This window comes from Pelophylax lessonae (assembly GCF_965119305.1).
Source record: "Pelophylax lessonae genome assembly, chromosome: 2".
NCBI classification, from domain to species: Eukaryota; Metazoa; Chordata; class Amphibia; order Anura; family Ranidae; genus Pelophylax; species Pelophylax lessonae.
The window spans coordinates 430971852-430986880 of NC_138769.1; the positions used below are offsets into that span (position 1 = coordinate 430971852).

General features: G+C 38.5%; 1 protein-coding gene across 3 annotated transcripts in view; it reads left to right on the forward strand.

Annotated features, from left to right (window-relative positions):
* The window catches only part of ARHGAP6 (Rho GTPase activating protein 6), a 788712-nt gene extending 775910 nt beyond the window's left edge, over positions 1-12802 (forward strand). For all 3 annotated transcript variants that reach the window (XM_082245536.1, XM_082245537.1, XM_082245538.1), the window contains exons 11-13: positions 4247-4500; positions 8041-8121; positions 11816-12802. In XM_082245536.1, the coding sequence (XP_082101662.1) occupies positions 4247-4500; positions 8041-8121; positions 11816-12507 (1027 nt within the window). In that variant the 3' untranslated portion in view covers positions 12508-12802. The remainder of the gene's footprint in view (positions 1-4246; positions 4501-8040; positions 8122-11815) is intronic.
* Positions 12803-15029: the final 2227 nt, after the last annotated feature.

Consider the following 15029-nt stretch of genomic DNA (forward strand, 5'->3'; position numbering starts at 1 on the left):
CAAAAACATGCTGTCGGCTATCGGGGGAGGTTCTGCCAATCCTAGCATGTTTCACACCTCTCCAGCCTGTGTCTATTGTTTGTATGCACTTAGAGTTACAGGAAGGTGAAGCCCCCATCAATCAACATGTAATATTCCCCCCATTGGGTAGAGCTGTTTAGTGAGCATGGAGAAGGGAGGGAGGGAGTCATTTATCACGTGTGTAAGTTCTATAGTCATGTGGGCTGTACAGATAGAAAAAAGGAGCAAGTGAACAGCTTAAGGCGGTTGGTGCTCCAGCTTAAGGCTCCGTTCACATTATAGCGTATGGATCACGGGCAGAACCGCCGCGGTTCCGCCCGCGATCCGGAGATTATTGCAAATCGCGGGACGCCTGTGCGTTGCCCGTTGATTTGCAATAGACCCCCAAACGCTGAGCGATGTTGCCGCGATTTCCGCCTGCCGAATCCCGGTAACATCGCGCAAAAAAAAATCGCGGGACGCATTACGACCAAAAAAGTACAAGAGCTTCTTTGGATCGTATTGCGTCCCACGATTTTTTTTGCGCTATGTTACCGCGATTCGGCAGGCGGAAATCGCGGCAACATCGCTCAGCGTTTGGGTATCTATTGCAAATCAACGGGCAACGCACAGGCGTCCCGCGATTTGCAATAATCTCCGGATCGCGGGCGGAACCGCGGCGGTTCTGCCCGTGATCCATACGCTATAATGTGAACGGAGCCTTAAAGCCAGTGCTGTTCCAGGACCAGGAGAGATGCTCCACCCCCCACCTGCTCTGCTCCCCAGCAGTACAACTTGAACTGCTGGGGGAGCCGGGCAGGGCTTGGGACTGGAGCAAGGATGACACTGCACACTAGAGGCAGGGAGCCTTGGGTCCAGGGGCTGTGCGCCCTTGTTGCCGCCCCTCCTAAAGTGCCACCTGGGTCCCATGGTACGGCCAGCCCTGTTTCTACTGAAAAAAAAACGAGTTTCTTGGTTGCCATGCAGAATCAAAGTCTTTAGCATTTCCTGAGGCACTTACCTGGATCAAGCATGGGGATCAAGTGTTCTCACTTTACTCTGACTTTCTAATCTGTATGCCTGTGTCGGGTCAGTGACTCATAAAAGTCTTGAAAGCAGAAACTGTCAGGGAATTGGCATTTATGAGAGGCCAGCAAAGTCTCTCACTATAGGTTTCCTGAGTTTCTTCTTCCTTTCTTCAGTCTTTATAACTGGAAAAAAACAAAGGGAAGTGCTTTCTGCTCATTTCTTTTATTATATATTTTTAATATCACAATACAGGTGCTCTTTTTATTAAACCATTATTCTTCTTCAGATACCTTTAACTTCTTGCTTGAAATGTTCAGCCAATGTCCTCAAACATTTATCAGCTGTTTTTAGTTTGCTGCATTCCACTTCATATTCTGAAAGCAATTAGCGGTGATTGCGGACCATGATTCCTCTTTTCTCCAGTTCCAATAAGATTGTGCAACCCACCTCTCTGTAAAGCAGGGTTTATTTTTCACAATTGTAATTAAATGAATAGTTTAATAATGTTTCACTTCCTGCTGACCAGCGTACAACTTTTTTTTTTTATTTTTTTTTTTAACGATATTAATGCTTTTTAATAGATAAATAGCTTAACTATACTCACAGCGTATATTCTTAAATTAACTAACGATATTCCTTTTACCTATTAACTCTTGGTCATTGTGGAGGACTTTTGGGCTGGTTTTGTACATGAGCCTCAGTATGTTCATAAACAGAATCTATTTTAGCGTGGGCATTTGGTACAGACAGGCAACTACGCAGTTCATTTTCAGGACACTGAAATTATTATAATTGAACACTGAATTTCTAAGGCTTAAAAACTAAACTGAGGCTCTTTCCTGACCTCTAGTGGCTAGTTGTAGGTATTTAATTAACTTGATGAAAAGAAGTCATAAAAAAACACATACATATTGGAGTGTTTGTCTTGCAGTTATCAGGCACATGAAAAAGCATAATAAACACAGCTGCATTGATAATATGTTTGTATTGTGCTTTGTGATGCGTGAGTATAATCTTGAATTACAGTTGCCTGCTCATAGTGTTTATATTGCATTTGTCTTGCAATGTGATGTGCATTTGATAGATCCTTTCAGGTTAAAGGTGTTTGAGACATACTTCACTGTATAAACACATTTAGGCATAACACGAGCAGCATGTTTTCCATTGTACCTGTGCCAATGTATTAAATAAGTACAATGTTAGGGCACTGTGCATGGTACGGCAATGTTAGTGCAGTGTGCATAGGTAATGTTAATAACCTTCAGGCAGGTTTAAAAAAATATATTTAAAATTAAATTACTTTTTACATACAAATAGCATAGTGATCTGAAATATGCCCTGATATCAACCTACTGTCATCCTTGCTACAGCAGCAATAAGAATATATACTGTAGGTGCCAACAAGGAACATGCTGACTGAAGGAGACAAGTGAACCAATGTGATGACTTATCAGGGCGTTGCCATGACTTTATTATTTAATCCGGAGGCTTTAAAACATAAAATCAAAGACAGAAAAGTTTTTTTAAGCTTCTGTCTTTTAACATGCATGCCAAGGAAAACTCCTCTGTGAATAAAGCCTCAAAGCCATCCCACACACACATGCATTAAGTATTAATGTCTACTGTGTAAGCATACATCAAATGTAAAGGATAAGTAAAGGATGCTTTGTTCTAAACATGCATGATGAATCCAAATTCTGGTACTCTAATAATGCTTCTAAGCAGCATTACATATGAACCCAACATTGCATTACAGTCTTATTGATTGCCATATTTTTTAATTATCCTATTAATTTTCTTTTACCGTGTTTTTATTGAAGAATTGCAAATAAAATACAAACATTCAAATAGAACATTGCCCATTTTCTGCCAGCGTAGTGCTTATTACATTGGCGTCTGGCTCAACATTGTCAACAGTAACAATACTGAAGAGACATAGCAGAACGATAAACACACAGAGCATAAAGGATTCTGTGATGCTGGAGACGTCCACGTTATGCCCCTGGAACATCCGAACACCCCCATTGGGAACTATCTGTGTCCGGATGGGGCAAGACCAATCCTCCCCACCAGTTCTCAATGAGTTGGAATCCATGCAAATGTTATTATCTCCTGTCGCTAGAATGTATTATGTATAAAAAATGAACTCCTAAGGCAATAAACAAATGCCGAGGCGAGAAGCCTATATCTAGTTATCAGACGGTAAAAACGTTACAAACAGTGCAAACCTGGATATGCTGAATCGTTTAGCTTCAGCCCACAAAATCTATCCAAGGCCCAAAAAGGAAGACAAGAGGGTTAAAAAAAACCAAAAATATAATAGACTTCAATATGTCCTTTCAGAGACCAATAAAAGGGAGAAACATTATCTCAGAATTGTGACCCGTGAGCAGTAGTAGTCTCTATGTGTTTGCTGCTGGCTATAGTCAACAAAGAAGGAAAAGCAGAAAGGAAAGAAAAGGAAAGACTAAGGATAGGGGAGTAATATAAAGAGATCTAAAGGTTGAAATTGATGAGAGGAAGAAGAAAGGAAAAGGATAGAGAAAGACCCCACCCCGGGGGGTTCAAGGCCACTCCTGCCCATCCAAGCAGGATCCTCACTCACATTTCGAGAAAACGGGACTGTGGGCCCATTGTTGGGAACTGGCCCAACCAAGGTTGTCAAATCTTCCTAAATTTGTCTTTGGTGTCCATATCCTATTATCTTTCAAATACAGTACCCCATCTGCACACACAAACTTATTTTGTAAAGCAAAGGAATAACAGACTTAGATCAATAACCATATAATAATAACAATATAGTCAAAAAGCATAGTAAAAAATAACATTACAATCTTCCCTGGTAGATCTCTGCCAACCACTGAGATGTCTGCACGGCTTTGCACCGCATTAGGTTGCTTCAGGTAATGCTGGCTATGAACAGTCACTCACTACACACAGGAACTAAAAATGCCCCCAGATAGATAGATAGATAGATAGATAGATAGATAGATAGATAGATAGATAGATAGATAGATAGATAGATAGATAGATAGATAGATAGATAGATAGATAGATAGATAGATAGATAGATAGATAGATAGATAGATAGATAGATAGATAGATAGATAGATAGATAGATAGATAGATAGATAGATAGATAGATAGATAGATTAGATATGTCTTGTTTTAACATAATGAAAATATTTAATACCATTCCTGTTTGTACTTTTGCTAGGAGCCCGGAATTGGTAAGATCAGAAGGCTCTTTCTCCATTGAAGGAAGACACTCCTCTACAGACTCAAATAAAGCCTCCAGTGGTGATGTTTCCCCATATGACAATAATTCACCAGTATTGTCTGAACGTTCAGTTATGGCAAGACAAGAAAATAGCTCTGAGAAGGTCCTCAAGGCTGCAGAACATCAGACATTGGTTAGCCATTTGCTATCCAAGACAAAGGAAAATGCTCCAGCGCAGTGGTGTTCAAAAGGTATGATTTGCTAGTTATATATCTTTCTTTTCTAGACGAAAAATGTTTGAAAGTTTGGAAAGAAAGTAGGGTAGTGGAATAAATGAGGATAATCTATATTTTTATATACTGTATACTGCTCATAAAAATGAGTCCTAAGTGAACAATTTTATTACCACACTTTGGAATGAGTGAGGAATTTTCATCTTGCATGTAATCAGGATTGCGTAAAAGTAAATTTGTTTAACAACTGGGCCATTTAAACTAAGCAAATGATAAAAAATACATAAGCTGAGATTTACTTTGGTAAAAATCACAAAAGGCAGCTGAAGTTATATGACAATGTCAGCCGCTCCTGTGGAAATTGAGCTTTACCTTACTATTTGATTTATTAATATGATGGGTACTTTGTGTAATGATGGGTCATTTTTTTTATACCATAAGAAGGCCCAGGAGTTGAGAAAAGCATAGCCAATCTGCTAAAGGTTTTTGCAGACTTTTACAGTTTTTCCCCATATGCTTCTCTTTAAATGGCCAGGTTTGTAACAGGTTTATATTCAGAACAAATTGGGCTTGGGACAAAGATCATTCTGGTGGGCCCCTATTACAATTTTTTTTAAACCAGTGATATTTTTGATCACACTGAATTCATAAACTAAATTAAGAATTTTTGCTCCTTGAAGGGATTAAGCCAATCCATAGGGCTTCTTTTATATTTATGCAATTAATAGTCTGTGGTGGTTTTCCTGTCTTGTTGAGTCTTTTTTTTAACACCATTGACTGCACATGTTGAAATCTAGAAATTCAATCATTTAGCGGCATGAAAGTAATAGTGCATATTTTCTCAATATATGTCTATTTGTTTCGTGTATCTTTTTTAATTAAAACAACACTGTCTCGATGTGGCATAATGTGTAATCTCAGCAGTAACCTGCAGAAATAATGAATACACAGCCCGGTCATACAGATGGCCACTAGAGGGAGACTTACATATATGTGTACACAATATAATTACACAAGGGTGGTAAAGCAAATATGTAAAATGTGAGTCCTATCAAAGAGTCTTTCATATAATGATAGCATGTATCCTCACTGAAAATACTACTGAAAATACTTTATAAATTCCCTTTTTAGTCCATATTTATTTATTGTGGCTTGTTCCATTATGACTGTAAGTATTTTTGAAAAATCAGTGGTGCCATATAGAAAATGTTGACATTTGCATGGTACCATGTAGACACATAGGATGCCATGTATGTGCAAGAGTTATGCAGATCACTGTACATAACAATGAACAATTCTGTCTACAGTTCTCCTTTGACAGCAGCATCAAAATACATACACAGTTTGGTTCACCCTAGGGTACCTAAGGATATTCAATCAGGGTTCTGTTGAACCCTTGGGTTCCTCCAGAAGTTTATAAATTAGTATAATATACCCATGCTATTGTAATGTGGCGCTTATCCCTCTAGTGTTACCTTACTAAATAATGGATAATCAGTGAACCATAAATAAAGTAAGTAAATGAAATACATTTGTGAACCATAAATACGGTAAGTAAAGTAAATAAATTTGAAGAAACGTGAATTATGGAGCTGCTGCTGCTATAAGGGTTACAAAAACCTTAATAAACCAACTTTAGAAAACCACAACACTGCTCACTGGAATCCCTTAACTTTGTAACCTTCCTGTGCACATATTCAGTATAAGTCCTCAAACAAAAAGTCTATATAACATATAGGTGAGCAATAAATGCAGTTCAAAGGGCAAAATTCTCCTTTCATAGTGCTGGATCCACAGTGCTGTGCTCCCCTTCTGTGTGTCCCCTCTCACTGACGGTTGCTGACACCTAGAGTCAAAATAGCATTAGGATATCGTCCCAAAATGTCCTGGTTTAGATCCCCCAGAGGTTGTTAGTGGTTCCTTGAGCAATGAGAAATTTCTGCCTCTCATATAAGTAACCACTGGAACCAGTGATTTTTATGGCTATATGTAAGGGGGATACTCTTCCCACTAACCACCTTATGAAAGGAACATTCTACCCACTAACTGCTATGCTAATGCACTGTGAGCTGCAGATATAGATTCTTGGCAGGGGTTCCCTGAGACCTGAAAGTTATTTCAAAGGTTCCTCCATGTTCATGGAGGTTAAAAAAGACTGCTTTAAATGCAAAATAAATCACTATTTTAACTGATTATTTATTAATGACCATCTTTAGTCAAGTTAATAATGACCATCTTTGATAAAAATTGTTTGTGCCTTAAAAGAACCAGTCTGTGAAAGCTGCTGTGTTATACTCATGCCACTTAAGAGATATGTGTTGTTTAGTGTAAAGATGAGTGATTCCCTAAGTGTGGCTAGGCAATGGGTACAAACAGGGCCGGATTTACCGTTAGACACAGTAGGCATCTGCATATAGTAGGCCATGGATGTTTCCTGTTTCTCAGCCTTCACACGTAGTTTAATAATATATTGTCACAAAACCAGGTTAGCATCAGTAAAACAAGAAAATGTTCTGTGTGAAACATAATATAGGCAAAAAATTAGCAAAAGCAGTGCACTGGAGAGAACAGACGAATAGCTTGCCCAAATTAAAGGAGCTTGAGGAGGTCGTCTCGCAGCCTAGGGATGTAATTTGGCCTGGAAAAGAGCGTATAAAACAGTATCTGATTAAACCAAAAGCAGAGCCTGGCACAAGGAATATCATCAAAGTACGTTCAGGAATAGCGTCTCTTCAATTAAATCACTTACAGGGTGGTGAGAGCAACACAGATCCAACCTATAGTTGTATTGAGATTGCTATGGCAGAGAAGCCGCTTGTGTCAAAGTGGGGAGAGATATCATTGGTGTCGTAAAATTCTGGAAAGGGGTTTCCCAGCAGCATGAGGCTTCAGAATGACAGCATTTCTAGATTGTAAGCTCTAACGAGCAGGGCCCTTTGACTCCTCCTGTATTGAATTGTACTGTAACTGTAATGTCTTCCCCCACATTGTAAAGCGCTGCGCAAACTGTTGGCGCTATATAAATCCTGTATAATAATAATAATGCACACTGTGGAAGGGTCTGTGGAGCTTCTTCCAGGTAGCCAGGAGGCAAGGTAGTTGCAAGGTGACATGTTTTTTCAGAGATGATGTCCTTCCTCACACCTGTAAGTGATTTAATTGTAGTGACACTAGTCCTGATCATTCTTTGAAGATATTCCTTGCACTGGGCTCTACTTTTCTATTTAAAAGGGGTGATCCTAGTAGAGGGGAAATGCTTTGTGTTCCAATGGCCATTTGCCTACAGGCTCCAGCGAAGGAAATCCGGTCCTGGGTACAGATCTCCTTCTTTCTTCTCTCTGCATCACCTCAACTATCCATCTCCTTCTTTCCTTTTTATTAGAACAACTATACATACAGTCTTTCTTTCATTCAACCTTCAACTTTCTCCTCTTGTTTCCTCCTTGGGCCTAACAGCTGACATGCTTCTCTTTGAGGTATATTTTTTATTGGCTTTTTGTGTTTGTTTGCTTTATTTGTCTGAATGTACAATAAATAATATATTTTTTTTTGTTTCAGAATCTCCACAGGAGCACTTCGACATATGGGGTGCATGGCATTCCACACTAAAATGCTCTTCTAAGGATCAAGGAATGACAGGTAGGGTATGCTGTCATTTTCAGGAATAGCCAACTTTTGTCTTCAAAACATTATTTATATTATTATTAAATGCATTGAAGGAGAAATTTGGCACAAGCAAATTGTATCATCAAAAGGCAAAGTGAATAGTTATCAAGTTTGCCTTTTTATGTTGGCAAATGCCTCATCCCACTTATCAATCAGTATTTTGGCCACCCTAAACCATTTATAGAGGGCACTCATTTTTAATTTATCTGGAATGAACAGACCAGTTCACGTGTAGTAGGCTATACTAACCTTCACCCTTCAACCCAGCCCCCAAACAACCTTTGGGGTCAATAATATACAATGTCACACTCGCAGTGAGGAAGGGGGGTTGAGATTTGATCTGTGGGAAGACAGATTGAATCACTTTGGCCAAACTGTTAGTGAGGACACAACACTGTAATCTAGCTTTAAACCGGCTGAAAGTGCTCATACCAGACTTGTAATAGGATGACACAGTTTGACTTCAAAGCAGGCAGGATTAGCTGTGTCTTGTATTGTGTAGGAGAGTTTCATTCTCAGGCCGAATTGTCTATAGTACATTGCGCAAACATATCACTATGTAACGCTCCTTGCGTTTCTTATAAGGTGTGGATTTTCAGCTGCAGAAGTAGTTCCACGTCAGTAGTCATGTAGGAGATATGCTGAGATACCAATCCCAACCTCAATGACTCATCATGTATGGAAGGTCTTATTTCAGCCAGTAAATACACACAGTAATTAAGCTGGTTCCTAGTGTGACTTTATATACATGTGGTGAGACAATGATAAAGGTCTTAGGGATAGGTTTGAGTGGAAGTGGTAGGTGACAGACACTTGAGGTGAGACAGTGCAGATGGATGCAGGAAGGGTTAGCGATCATGTATGATAACAGATGACAGAGTAGCAGGTGCATACAGGAGAGATCAACCCAGTGCAGGAAATAGTAGCAGTAGCCTCAAGAGCTAGCAATCTAGTTATGCAGATGTAAAAGACAGTCCTTGCTATGCAGAGCTAAATAGTGTAAGCCTAGTACAAGTTTATAGAGATTTCCCCTGTGGGGTACTTAGCACTAATAGCGATAGCCGAAGGATCGCTCAGGAGATGCGGATGATCCAGTAGCAGGATGCAGGGATCAGCGCAGCGAGGTTCTCAAGCAAGATTAGTATCCAGGTACTGGTGTTTGAACGAACACATGTGAGTGAGAACCGACGCCCTAAATAGCCATCTAGTCCGGCGCTGGGTGATGACAGCTTCAGCCTTAAAGGGAAACACACCTATATGTGTTTCTTCTGTCTAGGTAGATGGAAATCACCCGGAATAAATGTGATAGGAGGCACTGAGAGTGCCAGAACCTTACACACTATTTGTTACCCTAAACCTAAGAAAAGCCATAGCTACCCGTTGTTACTGCTGACATTATCTCACCAATCTTCCAGTGCATATACTGTATACCTGCCGTGTTTAGTATTTGCATTGGTATGCTTATAATCCAATGAATTATTACTATAGATTATTAATATTATTATTAAACAGGATTTATATAGCTGAAACAGTTTGTACAGCACTTTACAATCTAAAGAGAGACAATACAGTTACAATACATAAAATACAAGAGATTTGGGAGGGCCCTGCTCATAAGAGCTTACAGTCTAATAGATTTTTAATAAAATATTTTCATATGTGATGATAATGTGTTAGTTGTTTTATTGTATTTTGCTGTCCTTTTTGCCTTCCTCTCGTTGCATTTCTGAATGACAGTACAAGTTGTATTTACTGAAAGCAGCACAGTTTATGTTTTCTTTTTATATATATTTGCTTCAATGTGAATATGCCTGAACACACATTTAGGCCTTATGCACATGAATGCTTTTGTGCATCCAATGTAAATGGCCTAATTCCACGCATGGGAGAGATAGCTACAGCGTACAGCTGCTTATAGTAATGAATGGCTATACACTAGCTGTATGTCGGCATACACCATGCTTGCGTAAGCTTTCAAATGGGCATTAATCCCTAAATAAAGCATTGTGTAAATGGTGCTATATAAGTACCTATATTTAAATAAATAAAATGCGGCTTTTGTGCGTTCAGGGAATTATGTGCATGTGCACGTTTATGCAAGCACAGCATATACCCGCATACAGCCATTCATTACTATTTTTGACTGTATGCTTCAGCTATCTCTTATGTATGCTTCAGCTGTCTCTCCTAGGTGCAAAAATACGCCCACGATTTACGACGGTTGCCCGAAAGCATCTGTGGCCATGGGGCCATAGTTACACAATTTGAGTATTTTGAGGTGCAAAGTTAGATCCAGGTTGCATTAAATTAGTTGATATGGTTAATAAATGACAAAAGAGCACTTACTGTTGCTCCTTTTTCTTGTAGTACTCACAATCTGCCCCCCCCCCCATTTGTTAAGCAAGCATAACTAAAAAGGGGAGTTACTTGTTCAGCAACGAGGACACAGATCGCCAGAGTAAGGGAGTAACAGTATATACTCCTTTGCTATATTTTTTATTTTGAAATATAACTTAACCCTCCTCTTCTGTTAGCTTTCTGTTACTATCCATGATGTTAACGGGTCGGTTTTGACCCGTGTCTTAAATCAGCCATAAAATACCCTCTGAACAATAATTTATCATCCAATTTGTTTCTTACCTCTTGGTTACCTTGTTAGGCTTCTTTATCCTTGAAAAGATTGGTTTTAATATTTTTGGTGTGACCCCTTAGACCTTTCTTTTGATAGCATACCTCTCATTTTCAAATTTAAAAAATGGTGAAATAAAGTCAGCAACTCTGAAATGAATTTGTCCTATGTTTCTTCACTTTATTTAGAGAAGCAGACAAGCAGGCAAAGAGATAGGCCCCTCCCTAACTACAGCTCACAGGGTTGAGAGGTGATTGGCTGTCAGTGTTACTAAGCAGAGAGAGTGTTTATGATTTTAGTTTTGGCACTTATTAGTGTCCTAAAATCCTATATTATAACTGGGTCAGAATTGATCCTAACACCATAAACGTCTTAATTTTCACCACAGTATTTTATAATTTAGTGAAAAGGATTCTTTTTCTATTACATTGTTTAAATAGAGGTTCCTGACAAAGTAAAAAAATCTTGATGCAATAAACAAATTTATGTGATACTTATAGACATTCAAAACCTGAAAACGGGTCGGTTCTGACCCTAACATAAGAGGAGGGTTAAGGCAAAACTTTTCGGTTTTGGAAGGAGTTTAGAGGGATTAGAACACATTTTTATTGCTGTCTGTACCCTCGTTAAGGAGATTCCCCCTCTCTGTTTGTCCTGTTTACCATTATCATTGAAAGTGAAAAGTAAAAGAAAATCCCAAATTTTGGGTTGTCCCCAGAAAAGTAATAGGGGGAAAAGCTTCCAATGGGGACACTGATTCTGGTGGCCTAGGGGTCCCCAAGGAATTCAGTTTATTTGCAGTGGTTTCGTCTATCTTCCTGTTTGGTTAAGTTACAGGATATGAAGGGAAATCTCCACAATAGGACACAGATGGGAAAAAGAAAATCTGACAGGGGTTATAACTCTCCCTTACTCTATCCAAAACGAAAAGCCTGTAGTTCTATTTTAATGTACGTGATGACATTGTCTCTTTAATTGATCTTGGATATGTTCTCTACTTTAACTGTTTTAACTAAATATATTTCATTTTCCTCATAGGTTCATATGGAAATATCTATGAAAGTAGTTCCTTGCACCAAGGACCATATTCTCTTTCCCAGGGTAATCTGGCACAAAACTGGCCGTTGTGTAAAAATTCATCAGCTGAAGTGGACAATGGCAAGCCAAACATTCGAAGGACACACACCTCAACTACCATTCCAGAGTTTAGACTTCACAATTCAGTGACACGCATTTGCAGTACTCCGCAAACAGATTCAGCTAAACGAAATCTTGAACACAAGACAAGATGTGAGCAACACTTGGCCTCAAATAGTACAGAAGATGTAACGAAGGACAGTGCATCAGTAACATGCCATCCAAACAGGCCACCTCCTCTGAACTTACGGCATTCTGACATTAATAGAAATGAAGCAAGGCTCCCTCCACCCTACCCTGGTTCAACAAAACCAGCTGCAACCCAGCCTCACCGATCCCCAGTGTATTCAGCAGAACAACCAGTATTGAGGCCACCAAGGTCTGAAACAGTTGTTGGGGCATCTTTAGGAAGGACTCCATCTAGTGAACAACCTTTTCAGACTAGACACACTTCTCTAAAAACCCCAGCCAACAGCCAAAACAGCAAAAACTTGACAGATCCTGATTGGCAGGAGTGGCAGAGAGAAAGATGGCAGATATGGGAACTTCTGTCAGCTGATAACACAGACACCCTTCCTGAAACACTAGTATGATGCTTCTGCTGACATGGACATTTCATTGCCAGAGGACTAAGACAAACAATGGAATAGTTTTAAAAAATTGTGATTTTTTTCACATTTTTATCTGACTTTATTCTTAAAATTAATATTTTGATAATATTGCCAATTGTCCAAAGCTTTTTTTTTATTTGGTTATAGTGTACCTTTCATGGCTTCTTCACAATTCTGGCAATTCCCAACATATTATTTTGTATTTCTAAACCATGCCCACAGACCATGACGCATTTCAGCTTACAGTGGCAGCTTCGGCTGTGTTGAGCAGTTGGCCTGTTAGTAAAGGGTTACTAGGGAGACCTTAAAGGCTAGTGTGGTCTTGACTATAAATATTCTCCATTGCCACTGGATATGGTGACATAGTATTCTACAAATATGGTGACATAGTATGTTACAAATATGGTATGTGAAAGGTTCACTTTTGTATAGAAGAATATTTCATTTGAATGGGTGGAGTAGCATTAAGGTATTTTAACATGTACATTTGGAACATGTACAGTATGTCCTATAATGGACTGTACTTCTTGGGCACATCTAGGAAACTGAATGAACACAACTGCTTTTTATTTGCACTTGGTTTCGCCATGATAATCATTTTATCAGTTTTAAAATGTGCATAAGCTGGTTTATGTGCTTTGAATCAATTTTAATGAATGAAAAAATGCAAAATCTTTACACAAAACTGCCAAAGTATGAAAAAAAATATATATATACAGTACTGTATATATTGCTGAACAGGCTAATGGAAATTTCACTAACCGCAAGTGTACAAAGCAGGAGGTTATTTACTAAATAGGTCTAATTTCAGGCTAAGCTTATGTACACCTAAAGGACTCAAGCAGTGAACCTGAATTAAAATTTGGTTACTTGGTTATCCCTTTCAGTGCTGCAGTGCTCTGCTATGTGACGCATGCTGGTCTGTGGATCACTGATGTCATCAAGCCCAGTTACAATCACTATATATAATATATATCGATATGCATAGATATATATATTTATCTTGTGTACTTTCCTGTATTGTTTTCCAACAATAAACTGGAATCACTGTAGACTAGTAGATTTAACTAATTAAAAATGATATTGCTTTCAATGTCTGGTAATCTATACTGTGTATATATATATATATATATATATATATATATATATAAAATTATATATGCAGTATACATAGCCAGTACATTATTGTGTGCTTATTAAGCTGCATCATATACACAGTAGTATATTTTAAAGGGGATACACAATATGCAAAAACCATTTTATCTTAAGGCAGCTGTCCCTGATCTACAGATATTGCTGCATTGTGATTGTCTCTCCATTGCAACAGCTCATACAATACAATAAGGTTTAAGGACAACTGAATGCAGACCGATTGTAAATAATACATCTGTTTGCATTTTTCTAAGAAGAGTTAAAATGAGAAGCAAAGATATTTTTAATGGCACTGCATAGATGTGATAGGTACAGCAAAACTGTAACTGCTTTATGCATTGTACACAACATGCTATTGTGACAAGGCCTTGTATAAAGAGATCACTTGCAGAATGCATTCTTTCTTTATAAAATCAACAAATGTAATATATTGGGTATTTTTATGTTGTCTTGTCATGTAAATATATATATAAATTTATATATATGTCTCTTTGCACATACAGAATAACACAGTATTATGCAGGTACTTTATCATTACATAAAATATTCATAATTAATCATTACTGGTTCAAAGGGATCCTGGCATTGGGTCACTACAAATTGTTATGGTGTTTTCTTAACTTTTATGAGGTCCAAAGTTAAGTTCCAAGTTTTTTTTTTTACCAACCGTGTTCCTAATACCAGGGTGTTTTATTTTTAATGCTAGAAAAGCTACATTAAGCACAGACTGATTAAGCTCAAGTGAATTAATCGTGTTGTTCAGCTTGTCAATAGTGAACAGCATGGATAACATTGTTATGCACAAAGCTGATGTAGTCACTATTTTCAATGTCTGGTCTACACTAGTATTAGTTTATGGGTGCCAGCAAAAACATAATGTTATTATATATTTTGTATATTTGCACCTATAAACCAATAAACTCCTGAGGAAAAACTTCTGTAACATGTGTTTATGAAAAGGTGTATAAAACAAAGTAAATCTAAAAAAAAAAAATGTTTAATTTAAGTTTTGGATATAGTTAGGTTTATATTACTGTCTGTTTCCCTGTTAGACCCCTTTTACACAGGCGGACCGTTCAGATCCGCCTGTCAGTTTTTTTGGCAGTTCTGAACGGACACCCTTTGCATCTCTATGGGGCATCGGATGTCAGCGGAGATATGTCTGCTGACATCCGATCCATTCCGATCCGTCAAATCTGGACGGATGGAAACCCTATTTTCCATCTGTCCAGCGGATCGGATGAGAAGGGATAGACCGTCCGTTTCCATCCGACTCCTCCATAGAGAACAGCGGGGACCTGACAGCTGTGTCTCTGCACACAGCGCAGAGGCACAGCTGCCATCTGCCTGCT